A 20416-nucleotide genomic window follows, 5' to 3' on the forward strand; every position below is an offset into this window, starting at 1 on the left:
AATGGGCAAAAACTGAGCACCATCCCCCTGAAAACAGGAACGAGACAAGGATGCCCTCTATCACCACTCTTATTTAACATAGTACTGGAGGTCCTGGCCAGAGCAATCAGGCAAGAAAAAGGAATAAAAGGAATCCAAATAGGGAGGGAAGAAGTGAAACTCTCGCTGTTTGCAGACGACATGATCTTATATATAGAAAACCCCAAAGAATCCATTGGAAAACTCTTAGAAGTAATCAACAACTGCAGCAAAGTTGCAGGGTATAAAATCAATTTGCATAAATCAGTAGCATTTCCATATTCTAATAACGAACTAACAGAGAAAGAACTCAAGAACACAACACCATTCACAATCGCAACAAAAAGAATAAAATACCTCGGGGTAAATTTAACTAAGGAAGTGAAGGACCTACATAATGCAAATTACAAGGCCTTTCTGAGAGAATAGGATGACGACATAAGGAGATGAAAAGACATTCCATGTACATGGATTGGAAGAAAAAACGTAGTTAAAATATCCGTTCTACCTAAAGCAATCTACAGATTCAACGCTATCCCAATCAGAATCCCAATGACATTCTTTACAGAATTAGAACAAAGAATCCTAAAATTTATATGGGGCAACAAAAGAGCCCTAATTGCTAAAGCAATCCTGACAAAGAAGAACAAAACGGGAGGCATCACAATCCCTGACTTCAAAACTTACTACAAAGCTACAGTAATCAAAACAGCATGGTACTGGTACAAAAACAGGTGCACAGATCAATGGATCAGAATTGAAAGCCCAGAAATAAAACCACACATTATGGACAGCTTATCTTCAACAAAGGAGCTGAGAGCATACAATGGAGAAAAGAAAGTCTCTTCAACAAATGGTGCTGGGAAAACTGGAAAGCCACATGTAAAAGAATGAAAATTGACCATTCTTTTTCACCATTCACAAAAATAAACTCAAAATGGATCAAAGACCTAAAGCTGAGACCTGAAACCATAAGGTTTCTAGAAGAAAACGTAGGCAGTACACTCTTTGACATAAGTATTAAAAGGACCTTTTCGGACACCATGTCTTCTCAGACAAGGGAAACAACAGAAAGAACAAACAAATGGGACTTCATCAGACTAAAGAGCTTCTTCAAGGCAAATGAAACTAAGATTGAAACAAAAAAACAACCCAGTAACTGGGAAAAAATATTTGCAAGTCATATATCTGACAAAGGCTTAATATCCGTAACATATAAAGAACTCTCACAACTCAACAACATAAAATCAAACAACCCGATCAAAAAATGGGCTGGAGACATGAACAGACATTTCTCCAAAGAAGTTATACGGATGGACAATAGGCACATGAAAAGATGTTCATCATCGCTGATCAGGGAAATGCAAATCAAAACTACACTAAGATATCGCCTTACACCCATTTAGAATGACAAAAATATCTAAATCTAATAGTAACAAATGTTGGAGAGGTTGTGGAGAGAATGGAACCCTCATACACTGCTGGTGGGAATGCAAACTGATGCAGCCACTATGGAAAACAGTATGGAGATTCCTCAAAAAATTAAAAATAGAACTACCATACGATCCAGCCATTCCACTACTGGGTATCTATCCAAAGAGCCTGAAGTCAGCAATTCCAAAAGTCCTATGCACCCCAATGTTCATTGCAGCATTATTTACAATAGCCAAGACGTGGAAGCAACCTAAGTGCCCATCAACAGATGAATGGATAAAGAAGTTGTGGCATATATATACAATGGAATACTACTCAGCTGCAAAACAGAACAAAATCATCCCATTTGCAATAACATGGATGGACCTTGAGGGAACTATGTTAAGTGAAATAAGCCAGTTAGAGAAGGATAATCTCTGTATGACTCCACTCATATGAGGAATTTAAAAATGTAGACAAAGAGAACAGATTAGTGGCTATCAGGGGAAATGTGGGGTGGGGGGTGGGCAGAAAGGGTGAAGTGGTGCACCTACAACACAAATGACAAACATTAATGTACAACTGAAATCACACAAGATTGTAACCTATCATTAACTCAATAAAAAAAAAAAAAAGTTGGCATCACTAGTAACAAGACAAACCAACATCATGTGCCTCCTATGAGGCACTGAAAAGGATACAACTTAATTTCTTTGGAATCCCTCCAAAAATACGTAAGAAAATTTAAGCATTAAAAGACATCATGCAAACCCAATGTAAGGAATATCTACAAGTCCCCAGAAATTTTCAGTGAGGTCTCCTTTGGCACACTTCAATCTCCTCTTTTCTGCTTCCCTATCCAGTTTTCTAGATCCCCAGGATCTAGGCAGTGCTTGCACTGCTCCTAGCCATTAAAATGAAGGGACTGAAGAGAAAAGATATTTTTTCTAGTTTAAATAATAATGAGACCTAACGAAATATACTTATCTTTTCTAAATCATTCATTAAATTGTACCTAATCATGGTAAATACAGCGAATTTTTTTAAAACCTATTTTTTATTTTTATAAGAATTTAATAAAAGAAAAACATCTAAATCTTCTGTAACTTTAAAAAATAAAACCCTAATCTGCCAGTCCTAATAATATAACAAACCCAATTTCATCCTTATGTGAAACAATAAAACAATAACACCTTCATGAAATCATTTATGTTAGTTACAATAAAAAAATTAAAAATGCATTTCTATTTTAATATATACTAACTGCCCACCAGTTCTCATTGTAAACAGTTTTCAGTCAGTCTATCTACTGTTCAGGACTAAATATATCCTTCTTTACAACAAAAATGAAACTTTAATACATACCATCATCATCTTTGCTTTCTAGTGGAACACTCCAAGCTATTAGGTTTCTGGCTGTACGACCCTCCTCTGCAACTATTCTCCTTACTTTGTCATGACTATTGGAGCGCTGGAATGAAGCCTATGTACAGAAAAGACAATATTTATTAGATTATTAGATCAGTCAACATATAAAATATATTTGGCAAACAAATTCATTATTTTTCACATTTTCTCAGAAAGGAAACCCTTGAAACTAATTTGGGACTGGAAAGGTGGTTAAACAGAGAAAAGAAAGTAAGTTACAGATATTTTTTAGTTCTAAGAAGACAATCCTACAATTTTTAAAATAAACAAATTATTTCAAGAATAAATACAATCAAAGGATGAAAAAGTGTCCTAAGGAGCACAAACACTGCTCTGTTCCCATTTCAGCACTACCCCTTACAAATCAACAAGACAAAGTGTGGAAGAGAGCAGTTTTCACAAACATGTTATGTATTCCCCCTGAAAGCTCTCTGTGGCATAAAATGTTTTAGATTCTATTTTTTCCCTAGAGATAACACTAAAGTAAATTTCCACTCATTTGTAAATTTCCACTGCAAAATTTTATCTCCAAATTATTGGGATCTAAACAATAATTCCTGTAGCTGACATATTTAAATTGCAAATTTTAAAACTCAAACTACTGCACACAATGTGTGTGTATATGTATGTAGATGTGTGTACAAATATATACATATATACATGTACGTAAATATATACATATATGAGTATGAGTGTGTGTGTGTGTGTGTATAATTTCTTGCCTGCTTTAGCCCCACCTAGCTGAAAGCAATACTAGCCTACAGGTTCAGCCTGACCAAGACCCTGGGCCAACGGTAGCCAGGTATGGTAACGTAAAAGAAATTACCTCCCCACTAATATATGCTATCTGAAAACAGCCTGTTTTTAGAAGCCAAGTATCAATGAAAAGAAAGGGGCTCTATAAAGTATCCCTATGAGCATGAGGATGCAGCCTCCTTGCCTAACCCTTAAGTCCATGTGGGAAATCTGCCTCTTTCTGAAAAAAGTTCCCTAGGGAACCCAGCCCAAAGTCCCAGTCCAATTAACGGGTGCCTTCATCTTCTCTTCTAGTTTTTGCTAGCCTGGACTTTTAGCATTCCTGGAATCATTAGGCAACAACACCTTTACTGGGCAATTACTATGTGTAAGGCACTGTGTAAGACACTGAAGCGAATACAAAGAAATATAGATACAGTCACGCATCACTTAACAACGGGGATGAGTTCTAAGAAATGTGTTGTTAGGCAATTTCATCCTTATGTGAACATCACAGAGTGTACTTACACAAACCTAGATGATATAGCCTACTACACACCTAGGATATATGGTACTAATCTTATGGGACCACTATCATATACATAGTCTGTCACTGACTGAAACATCATTATGCAGTTGATGGCTGTATTGTACTTGACCTCAAAGAGTTAACATTCCAAATGAGTGAACCAAACAAGGAAGAGCAAAAAATAATACATGAATTAATCACTATGGTAGCTAGTCTTCAAAGATGTTCCCCTTCTCCTCGGTAAACCAAACCTCTGGTGTTCATGCCCCTGTGTAATCCCCTCCCCTTGAATCCTGCTCTGTGACTTGCCTTTCAACCACTAAAATGAGGTGGAAGTTACAGTGCATAACTTCTGAGACTAGGTCATAAGCTTTGAGGTCTCCACTTGGCTCTCTTGGAATACTCCCTCTTGGGATACTCTCTTGAAACCCAGTTGTCATGCCATCAGAAGCCCAAGACACCAGTAGAGATAGCATGTAAAGGCAGCCCTCTGGTTGACAGCCCCAGTTGAACCCCCAGCTGACAGACACCACCCACTGAGCCATCCTGGATGTTCCAGCCCAGTCAAGCCCCCAGATGTCTGCTGCCATCCCAGCACCCCAGGCACAACAGACGAACCACCCAGTCAACCCATAGAATCGTGAGAGAAAACAGAAAATATATGTATGCACACTAGTCCACAATACACACATCTGTATTTCTGTATCTATCTACATAGATATATAAAAATCCATGAGTTACACTGATACTTCTGATTTCAACTTTACACCTCAAGGTTCATTTTAGCCTTCCCCTTTCCTTATCTGTAATTTATTTCTCCACCAGTAAGAAAACTAGCTCTCATTATCTACAATATATTTACTTACCTTTTCAATTCTAATATATACATAAAGTAGTTTCAAGATTGCTAACCCATATCTCCGTGAGAAACACATTTATTAACAAGATTATAGCATTTCTATAAAGTTCTTATCTTTAGCCTTACAGGATCTGGTGAAACTACTGGATTTCGTTTTCCAAAATTACTCTAGTTCTTCTCATCCTCACCCCTTTTAATGTGGTTATTCACTTGTAATATGTTACTCTTTCCGTTCCCTTTTGAGTTCTCCTCACCTACTGGTTGATTTTAATTGCTCGTTTATCTGGGGAATATGTGAAAGAAAAGCAATACATTATTCTCAAACAAAGGAACTTAGTAATGAGTAGTATGACTTGAAGAGAAGAAAAAAGTCACTATACTCTAGAGCAAGGGTCAGCAAATTTCTACAAAGGTCCAGATAATAAATAATTTGTTTGTTTGTTTCTAATATGTCTTTATTTAATACCATTATTCTAGGGGGGAGGCAGAGAAACAACCAGATTCCATTTGAAAAAACGTGCAACTTCACTTGATTGTTTCCAAAGGTTTTCAGTAGCAGTAGGAGCTAGCTTCGAATGTGGTATTTAGTTATGAGCCTACATTTGAAGGTTACAGTATTCCTCGTCTTCTTGTAATGCTGAAATCTTGATTATATGTAGCTTTGTTTGTTCTCCTTGTTGATTGTATGATTTGGAGGAAGCTGACTGTAGGATTATGGAGAGATTTGGATTCAGGGAGCTGTCTTTATCTTCCAGACCCTTAAGGCTCTCCTAAAGTTTTTACAAGTGTGTATTGTCACGTGCCTTTCCAACACATAATGTTATCAGCATTATTTGTTTCCTCAATATGGTGGTTGAAGATGATATTCCATTGCCAATAAATAATTTTTTATTTTAGGCTCTCCAGACCATATAGTCTCTGTGACAACTACTCAATCATGCTGTTTTGTGTGAAAGCAGTCATAGACAATATATAAACAAATGAGAGTGGCTGTGTGGTGAGAAGCCAACTGGGAGATAGAAATTAATTTTTATTTTAAAATAAATTCAAATTACAGAAAAGTTTCAAATTAGGACAAAGAATTGTCAAAATGCCCTCATGTATTTTTTTTCTAAAACACTTGAGAATTAACTGCAGTCATGATACCCCTTGCCCTTTAAAATACTCCAATGTCTATTTCCTATAGCAAAGGATACTCTCCAAAATCAAGAAATTATCATTGATACGAACTATTATCTAAATTAAAAGAATTGTTTAAATTTCACCAACTGCCCCACTAACGCATTTGACAGTATAAAACAAAGTTGAGAGAAATACGGAAATTAACAAAAGAAACCTTAAGTAAATCGGAGTTGGGAAGGCCTCTAAGGAGAGCTCTCACACCCTATCATACATTGTCAATTACACCAAACAAAAAGAGACTTACACTTCCATCTTGGTCACAAAGTAAAACTACCTTACTGCTGAAGGAAGATTTCTCTTCCGACGAGCAATAACCCAGCCAACGAGGAACACCAAAGCTCAGCCAATGAGAAGATATTGCCGCCCTGAACTGTTACTTTCCTCCAATGGACTTTTGCTTGGAACAGCCCCTTCCTCCCCTCCTGTTTCTCTAAAAAGAAACTTCTCTCCTTTGTTTCCAGGATTTGCCTTTGGTTTGCCATAGCATGCACATCCCAAACTGCAATTTCTTTTGGCTATTCCCGAATAAACTCATCTTTAGGGTAAACTAACTGGCAAATTTGCTTTGAGTTGACAAAAGATACAAACTCAATTCTTCCAGAATATTTATAAATTCCAAGCAAGACAAACACAAAGAAAACCAGACCAGAGCATGTCACAGAAAAACTGATGATAACCTGAAACAAAGAGAAAATCTTAAAAGCAAACAGAGGAGGGAAAAAAAAAAACCTCACCTTTAAAGGAGTAACAATGACAGCTTTGCATTGTCCAAAAAGTGATAAAAGTAATAATTTATAAAAATTAATAAGTCAATAACTTGTTATTGCCTATTCAGTAGATTAGTAGGGTCAAAATCCTGATTGAAGAGAGTTCAAGAGAATGATGAGTGAGAAAATGGAGATGGCAAGTATAAAAAACCTTTGAGTTTCGTCATAAAGGAGAATAGAGAAAGAAGAAAGTGGAAATAAACAAAGTTTTTAAGATAGGTGATAGTATATTTTTATGCTGATGATAATGATCCATTAGAAAGAGAAACTGAGTTACATAGGGAAAGAGGGAATAACCACAGGAGCTAAATCCATGACTGGTAAGAATTGAGTTTCAGTGTACACAAATGAATGAACCAACCAACCAGCCCAAACCATTAGGAAAACAAAGATTGTTCTCTTCTACTCTAATACTCTGTGCTATGAGGTTGACCCAAATTTTCCGCTTAAGTTTTTACATCTTTAAAATAAATACCCTGCACCCACATTCCTTCGTTCCTCTGACCTTACCCTGATATCCACATGGCATCTACTTAATCTAACTCATAAGTGTTCACTGGAACTCATCAGTTTGTGATCACTGTCCCAGCTTTATCCTGTGCAAAATTCGTGAATCATCTCTTCTCTATTCCCATACTTTCTAATCAATGTAACACCATAAAATCTCCTCCTTTTACTTAAACACATCTCCCAATGATCATTAGCTCTGTATAACTTAGGTTGGCACCTATCATTTAGGTTACCTGAGCATTGTTTTAACCAAGAAGTATCAATATTCTTTTTAGGCCAGATGAATAAGTTTAAATACCTGGGCTACTTTTCAGCTCTTTTTTAGATGATTCCCTCATGCAATCATAGAAACTCTTATAGGTAGATAGATATCATAAAATTCACTATCCTACACATTATATTCTAACTCAAGAGTCTTCATAAAGTAATGATTTTCTAGGAACTAAAATGATCACAAGAAAGCAGTCTTGTAGTAATCGTAGACCAGAAAACCTGAAGTCTAATATTCTTTTCTTCTATGAACATTTCGGTTCCACCATAAATTTTGTGAAGTTATTTATTTTCTACCTAATACATATACATACAAAGAAAAAGCCACCAGCTCAAGACTTTGTTTTCATTCTTAATTCCAATACTTCACATGCAAAAACATTATAACACTCATCTTACTACAACCCCTGACTGAAAACCATTTTTCAATTTAAAGCACAGGTACTTTCTGTAATACATGCTTAATTTTTAATAATCCTATTCTTATAAAAATGTCAGTAGTAACTTAAGTACAATAGTTTTAAACACTTTAAGTATCAGGGTTTGAAATGCAATAAATGAGTCTGAAATACTTCATAACATTATAAATATCTATTTCAACTATTAATTTCACCTAGGTTCTTTTCTTCAAGGAGATGAACAAAATACATGTATTTTCATCCAAAGTCACAGTGTGCCACCTAGTGCTGTATGGAGATTTTACAGAGGCTTGTTCAAATACTAAATGTTTCAATTAAAAGCATATATATCAGTCTTGAGTGAAAGTTTTTACGTTCAACTCTTATAGCATATAATCTAGGAAAGCAAGTGTTCAGAATGTTCACTAAAGGGTATATGTATTTCTGAGACTTGCTCCTGGACTGGGAAAAGAACTTATTAACTTCTCTTTCTCTTAGGTTTAAAAAAAAAAAAAAAAAAAACCTAACTAATTTCTACTTTTAGCAACTTTATTCATAATCGTGAAATGGCTTCAAGCATCATTTATTAAATTTTATCTTTGTAATTTCATGAAAGTTTCTAGTTACACAAGTTCTTCAAAATCCATCGATAATACTGCTTTTCCATAAAATGAAATATCTTTTTTTTAAGTGGCTCTTCAGCTTTTCAAATAATTGAGGAAAGAACCTTTCTCAAATTCCGACTACTAAAGCCCTTCATATTTTAAGTAGAATGAAGACAAGATTACCAGTCAGTGAACACCAGGAGTACATTAAAATTCTAAGCATGGTAACACTCGCATATATTTATATGAAACTTACTGAGAAACTAAATAACTGATACAATTTTCTTAACATTATGGACTGATGAGCTGGAATTTAGTAATTGCCTTTCTAAAGGTAAAGCCCTAGATGAACTGAGGCTGTCTCGACTATTACATGGGAAAAAAATAACCTTCAATCTTATATGAGCTACTCTGTTTTGGGATCTATGTTAGAGCAGATATATTGAATCTTACCAATTCTATCTCCTAAATATATCTTGAAGCCATAAATCCACTAATATCACTCCAATACAAACCATTATCATGTCAAGCATAAATTATCATAACAGCCTCTGTGACAAAGACTACCATATGTTCACCAAAACCATGAGCTTCTTCTCCTATCACAAAGCTACACAACACTTTCCAGATTCTCTTGCAGGTAGATGGCCATGTGACTAAGTTCTGCACACTAGAATACAGGAAAAAATGAAGTAAGCCATTTCGAGACCTGGCTTATGAAAAGAATCTACATCACCACTTATATTCTCTCTCTTTCCTCCCAATCACTGGCCACATGCAGAGGATCCAACACAGAACTCTCTAGAGAATGAGAGTTAATTTGGTCCCTGAATTACGGTGTGAAAGGCTGAATGCTGAATACCTGCATTGAACTATTACATGAAACAGAAATCTAATTATAAGAAATAAATTTCTAATCTGTCGGTTTCCCTTCTGGTTATGAAGGGCTAGGTAATTCAGACCAACCATGCAGTTGAGAAAAACTGGAAAAGCTGAACAAATTTTTTAACATCTGTTTAAAAGCACCAGAGAAAAGTGGAGGAAGTTAGCAACTATAGGGCCAAGATCAGAGAAAAACAGAAACTTAAATAGGTGAGTCCAGCAATCAGGGTTGCTTTTCTCCCAGAGGCACCTGCCAATTTCAACAATCGCAAGCAAGATTGAGAAGCCAAGCAAAGTTTGACAGATTCACAAAAGTATAAAGACAAAATTTGCCCAGGGCCAACCCAGGCTTTAGGTTCAAACCCAGAAGACTTTCATCCCAGGAGTAATGGTGAATCAGAAATAGAAGAGCCCTAGCAAATCAAATACAGCAATACATTAAAAGGATCATCCACCATGATCAAGTGGGATTTATACCAGGGATGGTTCAACATCTGCAAATCAATCAATGTGATACACCACATTAACAAAATGAGGAATAAAAATCACAAGATCATTTCAATAAATTCAGAGAAAGCATTTGACAAGATCCAACATCCATTTATGTATGATAAAAACTCTCAATGAAATGGGGACCTCAACATAATAAAGGCTATATATGACAAATCCACAGCCAACATCATAGTTAGGGGTGCAAAACTGAAAGCATCCCTCTGACAACAGGAACAAGAAAAGGGTGCCCACTCTCACCACTTATTTAACACAGCACTTGAGGTATGGCCCAGGGCAATTAGGCAAGAAAAGGAAATAAAAGTATCCAAATTGGAAAGGAAGAAACAAACCTCTCACTGTTTGCAGACAACATGACTCTACATATAAAAAAACCTAAAGAATCCACCAGAAAACTTTTAGAAATAATCAACAACTACAGCAAAGTTGAAGCGTACAAAATCAACTTACAAAAATCAGCTGCATCTCTACACACTAATGATGAACTAGCAGAAAGAGAAGTCAAGAACACAATCCCATTCACAATCACAACAAAAAGAATAAAACATCTAGGAATAAATTTAACCAAAGCGGTGAAAGACCTATACACTGAAAACTAAAAGACACTATTGAAAGAAACCAAAGAAGATATAAAGACATGGAAAGATATTCCATGCTCATGTATTGGAAGAATAAACATAGTTAAAATGTCCATACTACCTAAAGCAATCTACAGATTCAATGCAATCCCAATCAGAATCCAAATGACATTCTTCACAGAAACAGAACAAAGAATCCTAAAATGTATATAGAACAAGAAAAGACCCCAAACAGCCAAAGCAATTCTGAGGAAAAAGACACAGCCAGAGGTGTCACACTCCCTAAACTCAAAATACACTACAAAGCTATAGTAATCAAAATAGCATGGTACTGGCACAAAAACACACACACAGACAGCCTGAACAGAAATGAGAGCTCAGAAACAAAACCACACATCTATGGACAGCTAATCCTCAACAAAGGAACCAAGAACATTCAATGGAGAAAGGAAGGTCTTTTCAATAAATGGTGTTGGGAAAACTGGACAACCACATGCAAAAGAATGAAAGTAGACCATTATCTTATACCATACACAAAAATTAATTCAAAATGGATTAAAGACTTGAACGTAAGACTTGAAACAATAAAACTCCTAGAAGAAAATATACACAGTACACTTTTCAACACTGGTCTTAGCAGTATCTTCTCAAATACCATATCTATTCAGGCAATGGAAACAAAAGAAAAAATAAACACATGGGACTACGTCAGACTAAAAGGGTACTGCAAGGGAAAGGAAACCCTGAACAAACGAAAAAGACAACCCACCAACTAGGAGAAAATATTTGCAAATCATATATCCGACAAGGGGTTAATCTCCAAAATATATAAAGAACTCATACAACTCAACAACAAAAAAAGAAATAACTTGATCAATAAATGGGCAGAGGATATAAACAGACATTTTTCCAAGGAAGATATATGGATGGTCAACAGGCACATGGAAAGATGTTCAACAACACAAATCATCATGGAAATGCAAATCAAAACTACAATGATATCACGTTACACCTGTTAGAATGGCAATAATTCCCAAGACAGAAACAGCAAATGTTGGAGAGGATGTGAGAAAAGGGAACCCTCATCCACTGCTGGTGGGAATGCAAACTGGTATAGCCACTATGGAAAAGAGAATGGAGATTTCTCAAAATATTAAAAATAGAATTACCATACAACCCAGCTATTCTACTACTGGGTATTTATCCAAAGAACTTGAAATCAACAACACAAATAGATTTATGCACTCCTATGTTAATCACAGCATTATTCACAACAGCTGAGATGTGTAAGCAACCCAAGTGCCCATCAACTGATGAATGGATAAAGAAGATGTGGTATATCTACAAATGGAATACTACTCAGCCGCAAAAAAGACAAAATTGTCCCGTCTGCAACAACATGGAGGGACTCTGACAGTATCACGCTAATTGAAATAAGCCAGACACAGAAAAGACAAACGCTATATGATTTCACTCATATGTGGAAGATCAACAAACAGATGGATAAGGAGAACAGAGTAGTTGTTACCAGAGGGGAAAGGGGGAGGAGAGGGAGAAAGAGTTAAAGGGCCCATGTATAGTGATGAATAAAAGCTAGACTACTAGGGGTGAGCAAGATGTAGTCTATACACAAACTGATACATAATAATGTACATTAGAAATTACACAATGTTATAAACCAATATGACCTCAATAAAATAATTTTTTTAAAAAATACACAAGCCCTCACAAAAAATGGGGACAGTTTTGAATCATATCAATCTCTGACAAGATTAAACTACGACTGCCAGTGTCCCTAGCCATCTGACAAAAACAAAGGTAAATATTCTAGGGAAAAACATGTTATCATGTTAGAAATCAAATTATATATTTAATTATTCACATATAGCATCTGCACCCAATAAAAAATTACAAGTCAAATATCTGAAAATCAATAAAAATAATAGAAAAGAAAAATATACCCACATATGACCAAAATAATGAAATTATCAAACAAAGATTTTAAGGTAACTTTAATTACCTAATGCACAGAAAAATAAAAAGACAAGTTTGAAAGCGTCTGCAGAGAAGTACAGACCTAAAAAAAGTCAAATAAATATTATAAAACTGAAAGTTTTTTTTCAACTGAAATTAAGAACTCAATGGATAGGTTTAACAAGAAATTAGTGAATTAGATCAGGCTAAAATATCTAGAATGAAAACATAAACAAAAAGTAGAAAAGAGAGCAAGGGACATAGGAAATAAAATGAAAGGTCAAACATAGGAGTAAAAACTGAAGTCTGGGAAGAAAACACACAAAAATGGGATTAGAGCATACGAAGGCTGAGAATTTTCCAAAACTAACAAAAAAACATTATGCCATAGGATTGAGAGGCACTATGAATCACAAAAAGGATACATTTTTTAAATAATCAAATAAAAAGAAAAAGAGCTAGACATATTATGGTAAAAACTACTGACAACCAAAAAAAGAAAACCTTACAGGTAGCCATAAAGGCATAAGAATCTTCAAAGCAGTAACAATAAAACTGACAAATGACTTCCTATCAGAAATAATTAATGCAGGAAGTCAATGAGATAATACCTTCAAAGTGCTAAAAGGAAACAGTGCCAAACAGAAACATGTGAAACTATCCATAAAAGACTAATAACAAATGAAGTCAACCACAACAAACACTGATGACATAGTTACCTGAGGGGCAGAGGGAGGAAGGGATGGGGATGGGGATGAGGATTAGTGATTAATTACCAAGTCCAAGGAGATGTTAGCCTTACCTGTTACAATTTTTTTTTTAAGACTGGCCCTGAGCTAACATCTGTTGCCAATCTTTTTTTTTTTTTTAATTCTGGCCCAAGCCCAAAATACACAGTTGTATACATAGGTCCTCTTAAGTTCTGCTATGTGGGATGCCGCCTCAGTATGGCTTGATGAGTGATGATAGGTCCTCGCCCAGGATCCAAACCAGCGAAACCCTGGGCCGCCAAAGTGGAACACATGAACATTAACCACTCAGCCATGGGGCCAGCCGCTACAATGTATATTTTTATCAGGAAAACAGATTCATGGATTTCTTGATTACTTAAAAGTTATAATATGCATTTTTCAGCAAAAATGCACATTTTGAAAGTTAAAAATAAAATAGAAAAAAACACAAAATGATATTCAAATGGATATTCTAAAGGAGAAATAAAATATTACTGAAATTAAAAGCTCAATAAATGGGTTTAATCACAAATTGAATATAGCAAAAGAAAGGATTAGTGAACTGAAAAATATGACAGTAGAAAATATCTATGTGAGAGTACAAGGAAAACAATATATATAAAAACTCAGAGGAGAAAATAGGAGATAAATGGGACACAGTGAATAACAGTATAATTGGAGTCCCTGAAGGAGAAAACAGAGAGAATGGGACAAAAAAATATTTTTGAAAGGAAAAGGCTTTCCAAAATTGGCAAAAGGTGAGCCGCCCAAGCCTTCCAGTAGTTCTACAAACCCCCAAGCAGGATAAAAACAAAGAAAACTCTATCTAAGCCCATGACAGAAAAAGTGACGAAAATCTGAAGCAAACATAAAATGCTAAGAGCATACAGAGGGGATAACAACTCATTACCTTTAAAGGAATGATGAGAAAACCTCCAGTTGATTTTCCAACAGAAACGATAAAAACCAGAAAACACTGGACTATCTTTAAAGTGTTGGAAGAAACAACCAATCTAGATTATTTATCCAGCAAAAATGTCCTTCAAAAGTGAGGGCAAAATTAACATTTTTGGACAAACACAATCTATTAGAATTGGTAGCCAAACTGATTTCACTGGAAGAAATAACGGAAATTCTCCAGGAAGAAAGAAAATAATAACAGATGGAAGCACATCAACAACGGAATGAATGAAGAACACGACAAACGGCAAAAGTCCGGGTACAAGTTGTAGCCACCCCTGACCCAGGAAGGGTTAATAATCACTGGAAAAGGCTTGCCAACAAACTGTGACCCAGAGGTGAGAAGGCCAGTTAGCCAATGACGGGTGAGACCTCCAGGGGGAGGCAACCTAAGCCAGGCACGGTCGCCTGGAGGCACAGATGGAGACACGATATCAGGAGCAGGAGGGTCTGTTACCTAGGAGGCCTTGCATGCTCCGAGATAAAAATATACAAGCACAGCAATAACATGATAATATCAAAACAGAGGCCGAGGGGGGGCTTCTTGAGAAATCACTAAGAATTCTTGGCATTCGCTAATTACATTGTCCAGAACACGTGCGTGTGTTTAACAGATGTAAGTTATGTATATATTGAAACACTGGTTATAATGAACTCAAAATGGCCATCAGCCCTCTCCGCATCTATCCTGATGTGTACATTGGATTGCAACACCGACACAAGTAAGAACATAGTTACTATTCAACTATAGTATTACCTTTAATACTAACCTATGAAACATAAAATATATGAAAAACAAAGTGTGTAACAATATCACAAAAGATGGAAGAAGAGTACACAGAATTCAAGTGTGGTAAGGTCTCTGCATTATCCAGAAAGTGATCAAAATAATAACTTTCAACAGACTCTCATAATTCAATGAGGAATGTTATAATCTCTAGGGCACTCACCAAAAGAATAATAAAACAATATGTAAGTAACTAGCTATAGATAGGGAAAAATGGAATAAACACAATTGAGTAATGCAAAAGAAAATAAGAAAGCAGCCAGGAAGAGATCAAAGATAAATTGGGTCAAAGAGTAAACGAATTGATATCAACATGGTAGACTTAAACCTAAATGTATCAATAATAACATTAAATATAAAGGAAAAAACAGCAATTTAAGGAACAAAGTGTCAGATTAAATTAAATACCTAATTATATACTGTTGAAAAGAGACATACCTTACCTTAAAAACAAAAGGATGGAGGTCAGAAACTTTGCTGCGTGAGCTCACCTGGGACTCTCTCCCCTCCAAATCACAACCAAAAAGAACCACTGATTTCCAACCACAAAAAAAAAAATCCTAATAACACAAATTGTCGGAGACCCACAGCAGCCAAACAGCAGAGGGCAGAGAGGCTGGAGCCACACTTGGAGGAGGTGGAACAGAGTAGGAGAGAACTTCGCTCCCTCCCCTAGAGACTGGGATCGCTGCCTGGGTGAGGGAAGGAGCGGGGTAGGGGCTGCGCATCTGGGGATCACCCAGGATTCCCAAAGACCCCTGCAGCAGAAACCCTCTAATGGGGGAAAGATTTCACATGGGAGAACTCCATCAAGCCAGGGCCCCAGGAGACCAGAGAGCGAGAGCTGATTGGAATCCAGGTCGGGGCGCAAGAGAAAGTACTCCTCCTTCCCCAACCCACGCTGTGCAGCGCCATCGTGGCTGAAGACAGAGGGCTCAGAATGCACAGCTCTTGACCCCCATCTAAACGCAACAGGCTGTAATTGCAACCGAATTATACCATCACGCACAAAAACCGCTCCTCTACCATCCAGCAATTTATAAAAGCTCCAGTCCAAAAGGAAAACAATAAAAACACAGAAGTATGTCCAGAGGACTTGGAAATAAGCAAACTAAGTGAAAATGAGTTCAAAAACAGCTATCACCAAAATGCTCAGCAAGGTAAAGAGAAATGTGGACAAAGAACTCAACGAGTTCTGGAGTTACTTCACAAAGGAGATTGAAACTATAAAGAAGAATCAATCATAAATACTAGAGATGAAAAATACAACGCATCACATAAGACAGAGTACAGATTCGCTGAATGCCCGTGTAGACACCATAGAAAATGCAAATTGGCATAATCAAAGATAGACAGGCTGAATGGCTCCAGAAAGAGGAAGAAAGAAAAATAAGAATTTAAAAACATGAAGAAAATCTCGGAGAAATAGCTGACTCAATGAGAAAATGCAACTTAAGAATAATCGAAATTCCTGAGGGCATGGAAAAGGAAAACGGAGCAGAAAGTGTGCTCAATGAAATAATACAAGAGAACTTCACAAATATAGGAATTGAGAGAGAAACATGTGTGGAGGAAGCTTTCAGAAATCCTAGATTTATCCATGTAAAAAGACATACTGCAAGGCATATAGTAGTAAAAATGGCAAAAATGAATGACAAAGAAAGGATACTCAGGGCAGCAAGGAAGAAGAAAATAACCCACAAAGGAACCCCTATCAGACATTCAGCGGAATTCTCTACCGAAACTTTACAAGTTAGGAGAGACTGGAGTGACATATTCAAAACTTTAAAGGATAAAAATCTTCAGCCAAGAATATCCAGCAAAAATATCCTTCACATATGAGGGAGAAATTAAATCTTTTCAAAACAAAAGCTAAGGGAATTCGTAGTGACAAGACCTCCACTACAAGAAATCCTCAAGGAGGCTCACATACCCGAAATAAGAAAAAAGGGGGGAGAGGGGTCACAAGACACAGAGTAGGGAGACAAATAGACAGAATCATAATAGGATAGCAAATATTCAACTATAGCATTAGGATAAAGGGAAGTAAGTCACCAAAGCAAACACAATCTTATCACTCTAACCACAAACTCACAAGTTGGAATAAGAGATGAAAATAATAATTTAGGAGGGGAGCGGGAAAGGGACTGAAACAGTCTAGGCTAAGGAAGTAAGAGACCACCAGAAAATGGACTATGTTATACACGAGATTCTGAATACAAACTTCAGGGTAGCCACTAAACTAAAAAACAGAACACAGGCACAGGACATAAATAAGGAAAAATCTAAGAAACCCAGCATAAGAAATTGCAGAAGCCAATGGGTAGGCTAAAACACACAGGACGAGAAACAAAGGAAACACAGGAAAACTAGAAAATGAGCAACAGAATGACACCATTAAGCCCTCATGCACCAACACTCACCCTCAATGTAAATGGACTGAACTCTCCAACAAAAAAGCACAGAGTGGCAAAATGGATTAAAGAACAAGATCCAACAATTTGTTGCCTTCAGGAAACACACCTCAGCTCCAAGGACAAACACAGGCTCACAGTGAAGGGGTGGAAGACAATACTCCAAGCTAATAGCAAACAAAAGAAAGCATGTGCTGCAATGCTTATATCAGACAAAACAGACTTCAAGATAAGGCAGGTAAAGAGAGACACAGGGGACCAATACATAATGATCAAAGGGACACATCATCAAGAAGAAATAACGCTTATAAATATCTATACACCCAACACAGGAGCACCAAAGTTGATAAAGCAACTATTAACAAACCAAAAAGAAGATATCGAAAATAACACAGTAATAGTAGGGGACCTCAACACCCCACTAACATCAATGGACAGATCATGCAGACAGAAAATCAACAAAGGAACAGTGGAGCTAAACGAAAAGCTAAAACAGTTGGACTTAACAGACATATATAGAACACTCCACCCAAAAACAGAATACACGTTCTTGTCAAGCACGCATGGAACATTCTCAAGGACAGACCATATGTTGGGAAACAAGGCAAGCCTCTACAAATTTAAAAAAATTGAAATGATAAGCAACGTCTTCTGTGATCATAATGCTATAAAGTAATAAATTAATTACACGAAAAAAGCTGAGAAAGGCACAAGGATGTGGAGACTAAACAATATGCTATTGAACACGCAATGGATCATTGAAGAAATTAAAGAAGAAATCAAAAAATACCTGGAGACAAATGAAAATGATAACATGCCATACCAACTCAGATGGGATACAGCAACAGCTGTATTAAGAGGAAAATTCATTGCAATACAGGCACATCTTAACAAACAACAAAAATTCCAAATAAGCAATCTTAAACTACACCTAACTGAATAAGAGAAAGAAGAACAAACAAAGCCCAAAATCAGCAGGAGGAGAGAAATAATAAAAGTCAGAGCAAAATAAATGCTATTGAAACAAAAAAGGCAGTAGAAAGGATCAATGAAACAAAGACCTGGTTCTTTGAGAAGATAAATAAAATTGACAAACCCCTAGCCAGACTTACAAAGAAAAAGACAGAGATAGCTCAAATAAACAAAATCAGAAATGAAAGAGGAGAAATAACAACAGATTCCACAGAAATACAACAGATTATAAGAGAATACTACGAAAAACTATATTCCAGCAAAATGGATAATCTAGAGTAAATGGATAAATTCCTGGACTGCTACAATCTCCCAAAGCTTAGTCAAGAAGAAGCAGACAATTTGAACAGGCCAATCACAAGAGATTGAAACAGCAATCAAAAGCATCCCAAAGAATAAAACCCCAGGACCAGATGGCTTTCCTGGGGAATTCTATCAAACTTTCAGAGAGGATTGAATACCTATCCTTTTCAAGCTATTCCAAAAAATCAGGGAGGATGGAACACTTCCTAACAGATTCTATGAGGCCAACATCACACTGATACCAAAGTCTGACAAGGACACCACGAAAAAGGAGAACTACAGGCCAGTATCGCTGATGAACATACATGCAAAAATTCTCAACAAAATTTTGGCAAGCTGAATTCAGCAATTCATCAAAAGGATCATACAACATGATCAAGTGGGATTCATACCAGCGACACAGGGATGGTTCAACATCCACAAATCAATCAACGTGATACACCACATCAACAAACTGAGGAATGAAAACCACATGATCATCTCAATAGATGCAGAGAAAGCATTTGACAAGATCCAACAGCCATTTCGGATAAAAACTCTGAACAAAATGGGCATAGAAGGGAACTACCTCAACATAATAAAGGCCATATATGACAAACCCACAGCCAACATCATACTCAATGGGCAAAAACTGAGCGCCATCCTCCTGAAAACAGGAATGAGACAAGGATGCCCTCTATCACCACTCCTATTCAACATAGTACTGGAGGCTTTGGCCAGAGCAATTAGGCAAGAAAAAGGAATAAAAGGAATTCAAATAGGGAGGGAAGAAGTGAAATTCCTGCTGTTTGCAGACAACATGATCTTATATATAGAAAACCCCAAAGAATCCATTGGAAAACTTTTAGAAGTAATCAACAACTACAGCAAAGTTGCAGGGTAAAAAATCAATTTGCATGAATCAGTAGCATTTCTATACTCTAATAACGAACTAACAGAAAAAGATCTCAAGAACACAATACCACTCACAATCGCAACAAAAAGAATAAAATACCTCGGGGTGAATTTAACTAAGGAAGTGAAAGACTTATACAATGAAAATTACAAGGCTTTTCTGAAAGAAATGGATAACAACATAAAGAGATGGAAAGACATTCCATGTACGTGGACTGGAAGAATAAACTAGTTAAAACGTCCATTCTACCTAAAGCAATCTACAGATTCACCGCCATCCCAATCAGAATCCCAATGACATTCTTTACAGAAATAGAACAAAGAATCCTAAAATTCATATGGGGCAACAAAAGACCCTGAATTGCTAGAGCAATCCTGAGAAAAAAGAACACAGCTGGAGGCATCACAATCCCTGACTTCAAAACATACTACAAAGCTACAGTAATCAAACAGCATGGTACTGGTACAAAAACAGGTGCAAAGACCAATGGAACAGAATTGAAAGCCCAGAAATAAAACCAAACATCTATGGACAGCTTATCTTCGACAAAGGAGCTGAGGGCCTACAATGGAGAAAAGAAAGTCTCTTCAACAAATGGTACTGGGAAAACTGGAAAGCCACATGTAAAAGAAAAAAAATTGAACATTCTTTCTCACCATTCACCAAAATAAACTCAAAATGGATTAAAGACCTAAA

At 36.5% G+C, this 20416-nt stretch overlaps 1 protein-coding gene across 50 annotated transcripts in view; it reads right to left on the bottom strand.

Annotated features, from left to right (window-relative positions):
- The window catches only part of SCAPER (S-phase cyclin A associated protein in the ER), a 521075-nt gene that overhangs the window by 443533 nt on the left and 57126 nt on the right, over positions 1-20416 (bottom strand). For all 50 annotated transcript variants that reach the window (XR_011438966.1, XR_011439156.1, XR_011439026.1 and 47 more), the window contains 1 exon segment: positions 2797-2914. Coding sequence is in view for 23 of the 50 variants with exons in the window: in XM_070267830.1 (XP_070123931.1) it covers positions 2797-2914 (118 nt within the window). In the remaining 27 variants the exon portion in view is untranslated.

The sequence above is a fragment of the Equus caballus genome, chromosome 1 (assembly GCF_041296265.1).
Source record: "Equus caballus isolate H_3958 breed thoroughbred chromosome 1, TB-T2T, whole genome shotgun sequence".
In the NCBI taxonomy this organism is placed as follows: domain Eukaryota; kingdom Metazoa; phylum Chordata; class Mammalia; order Perissodactyla; family Equidae; genus Equus; species Equus caballus.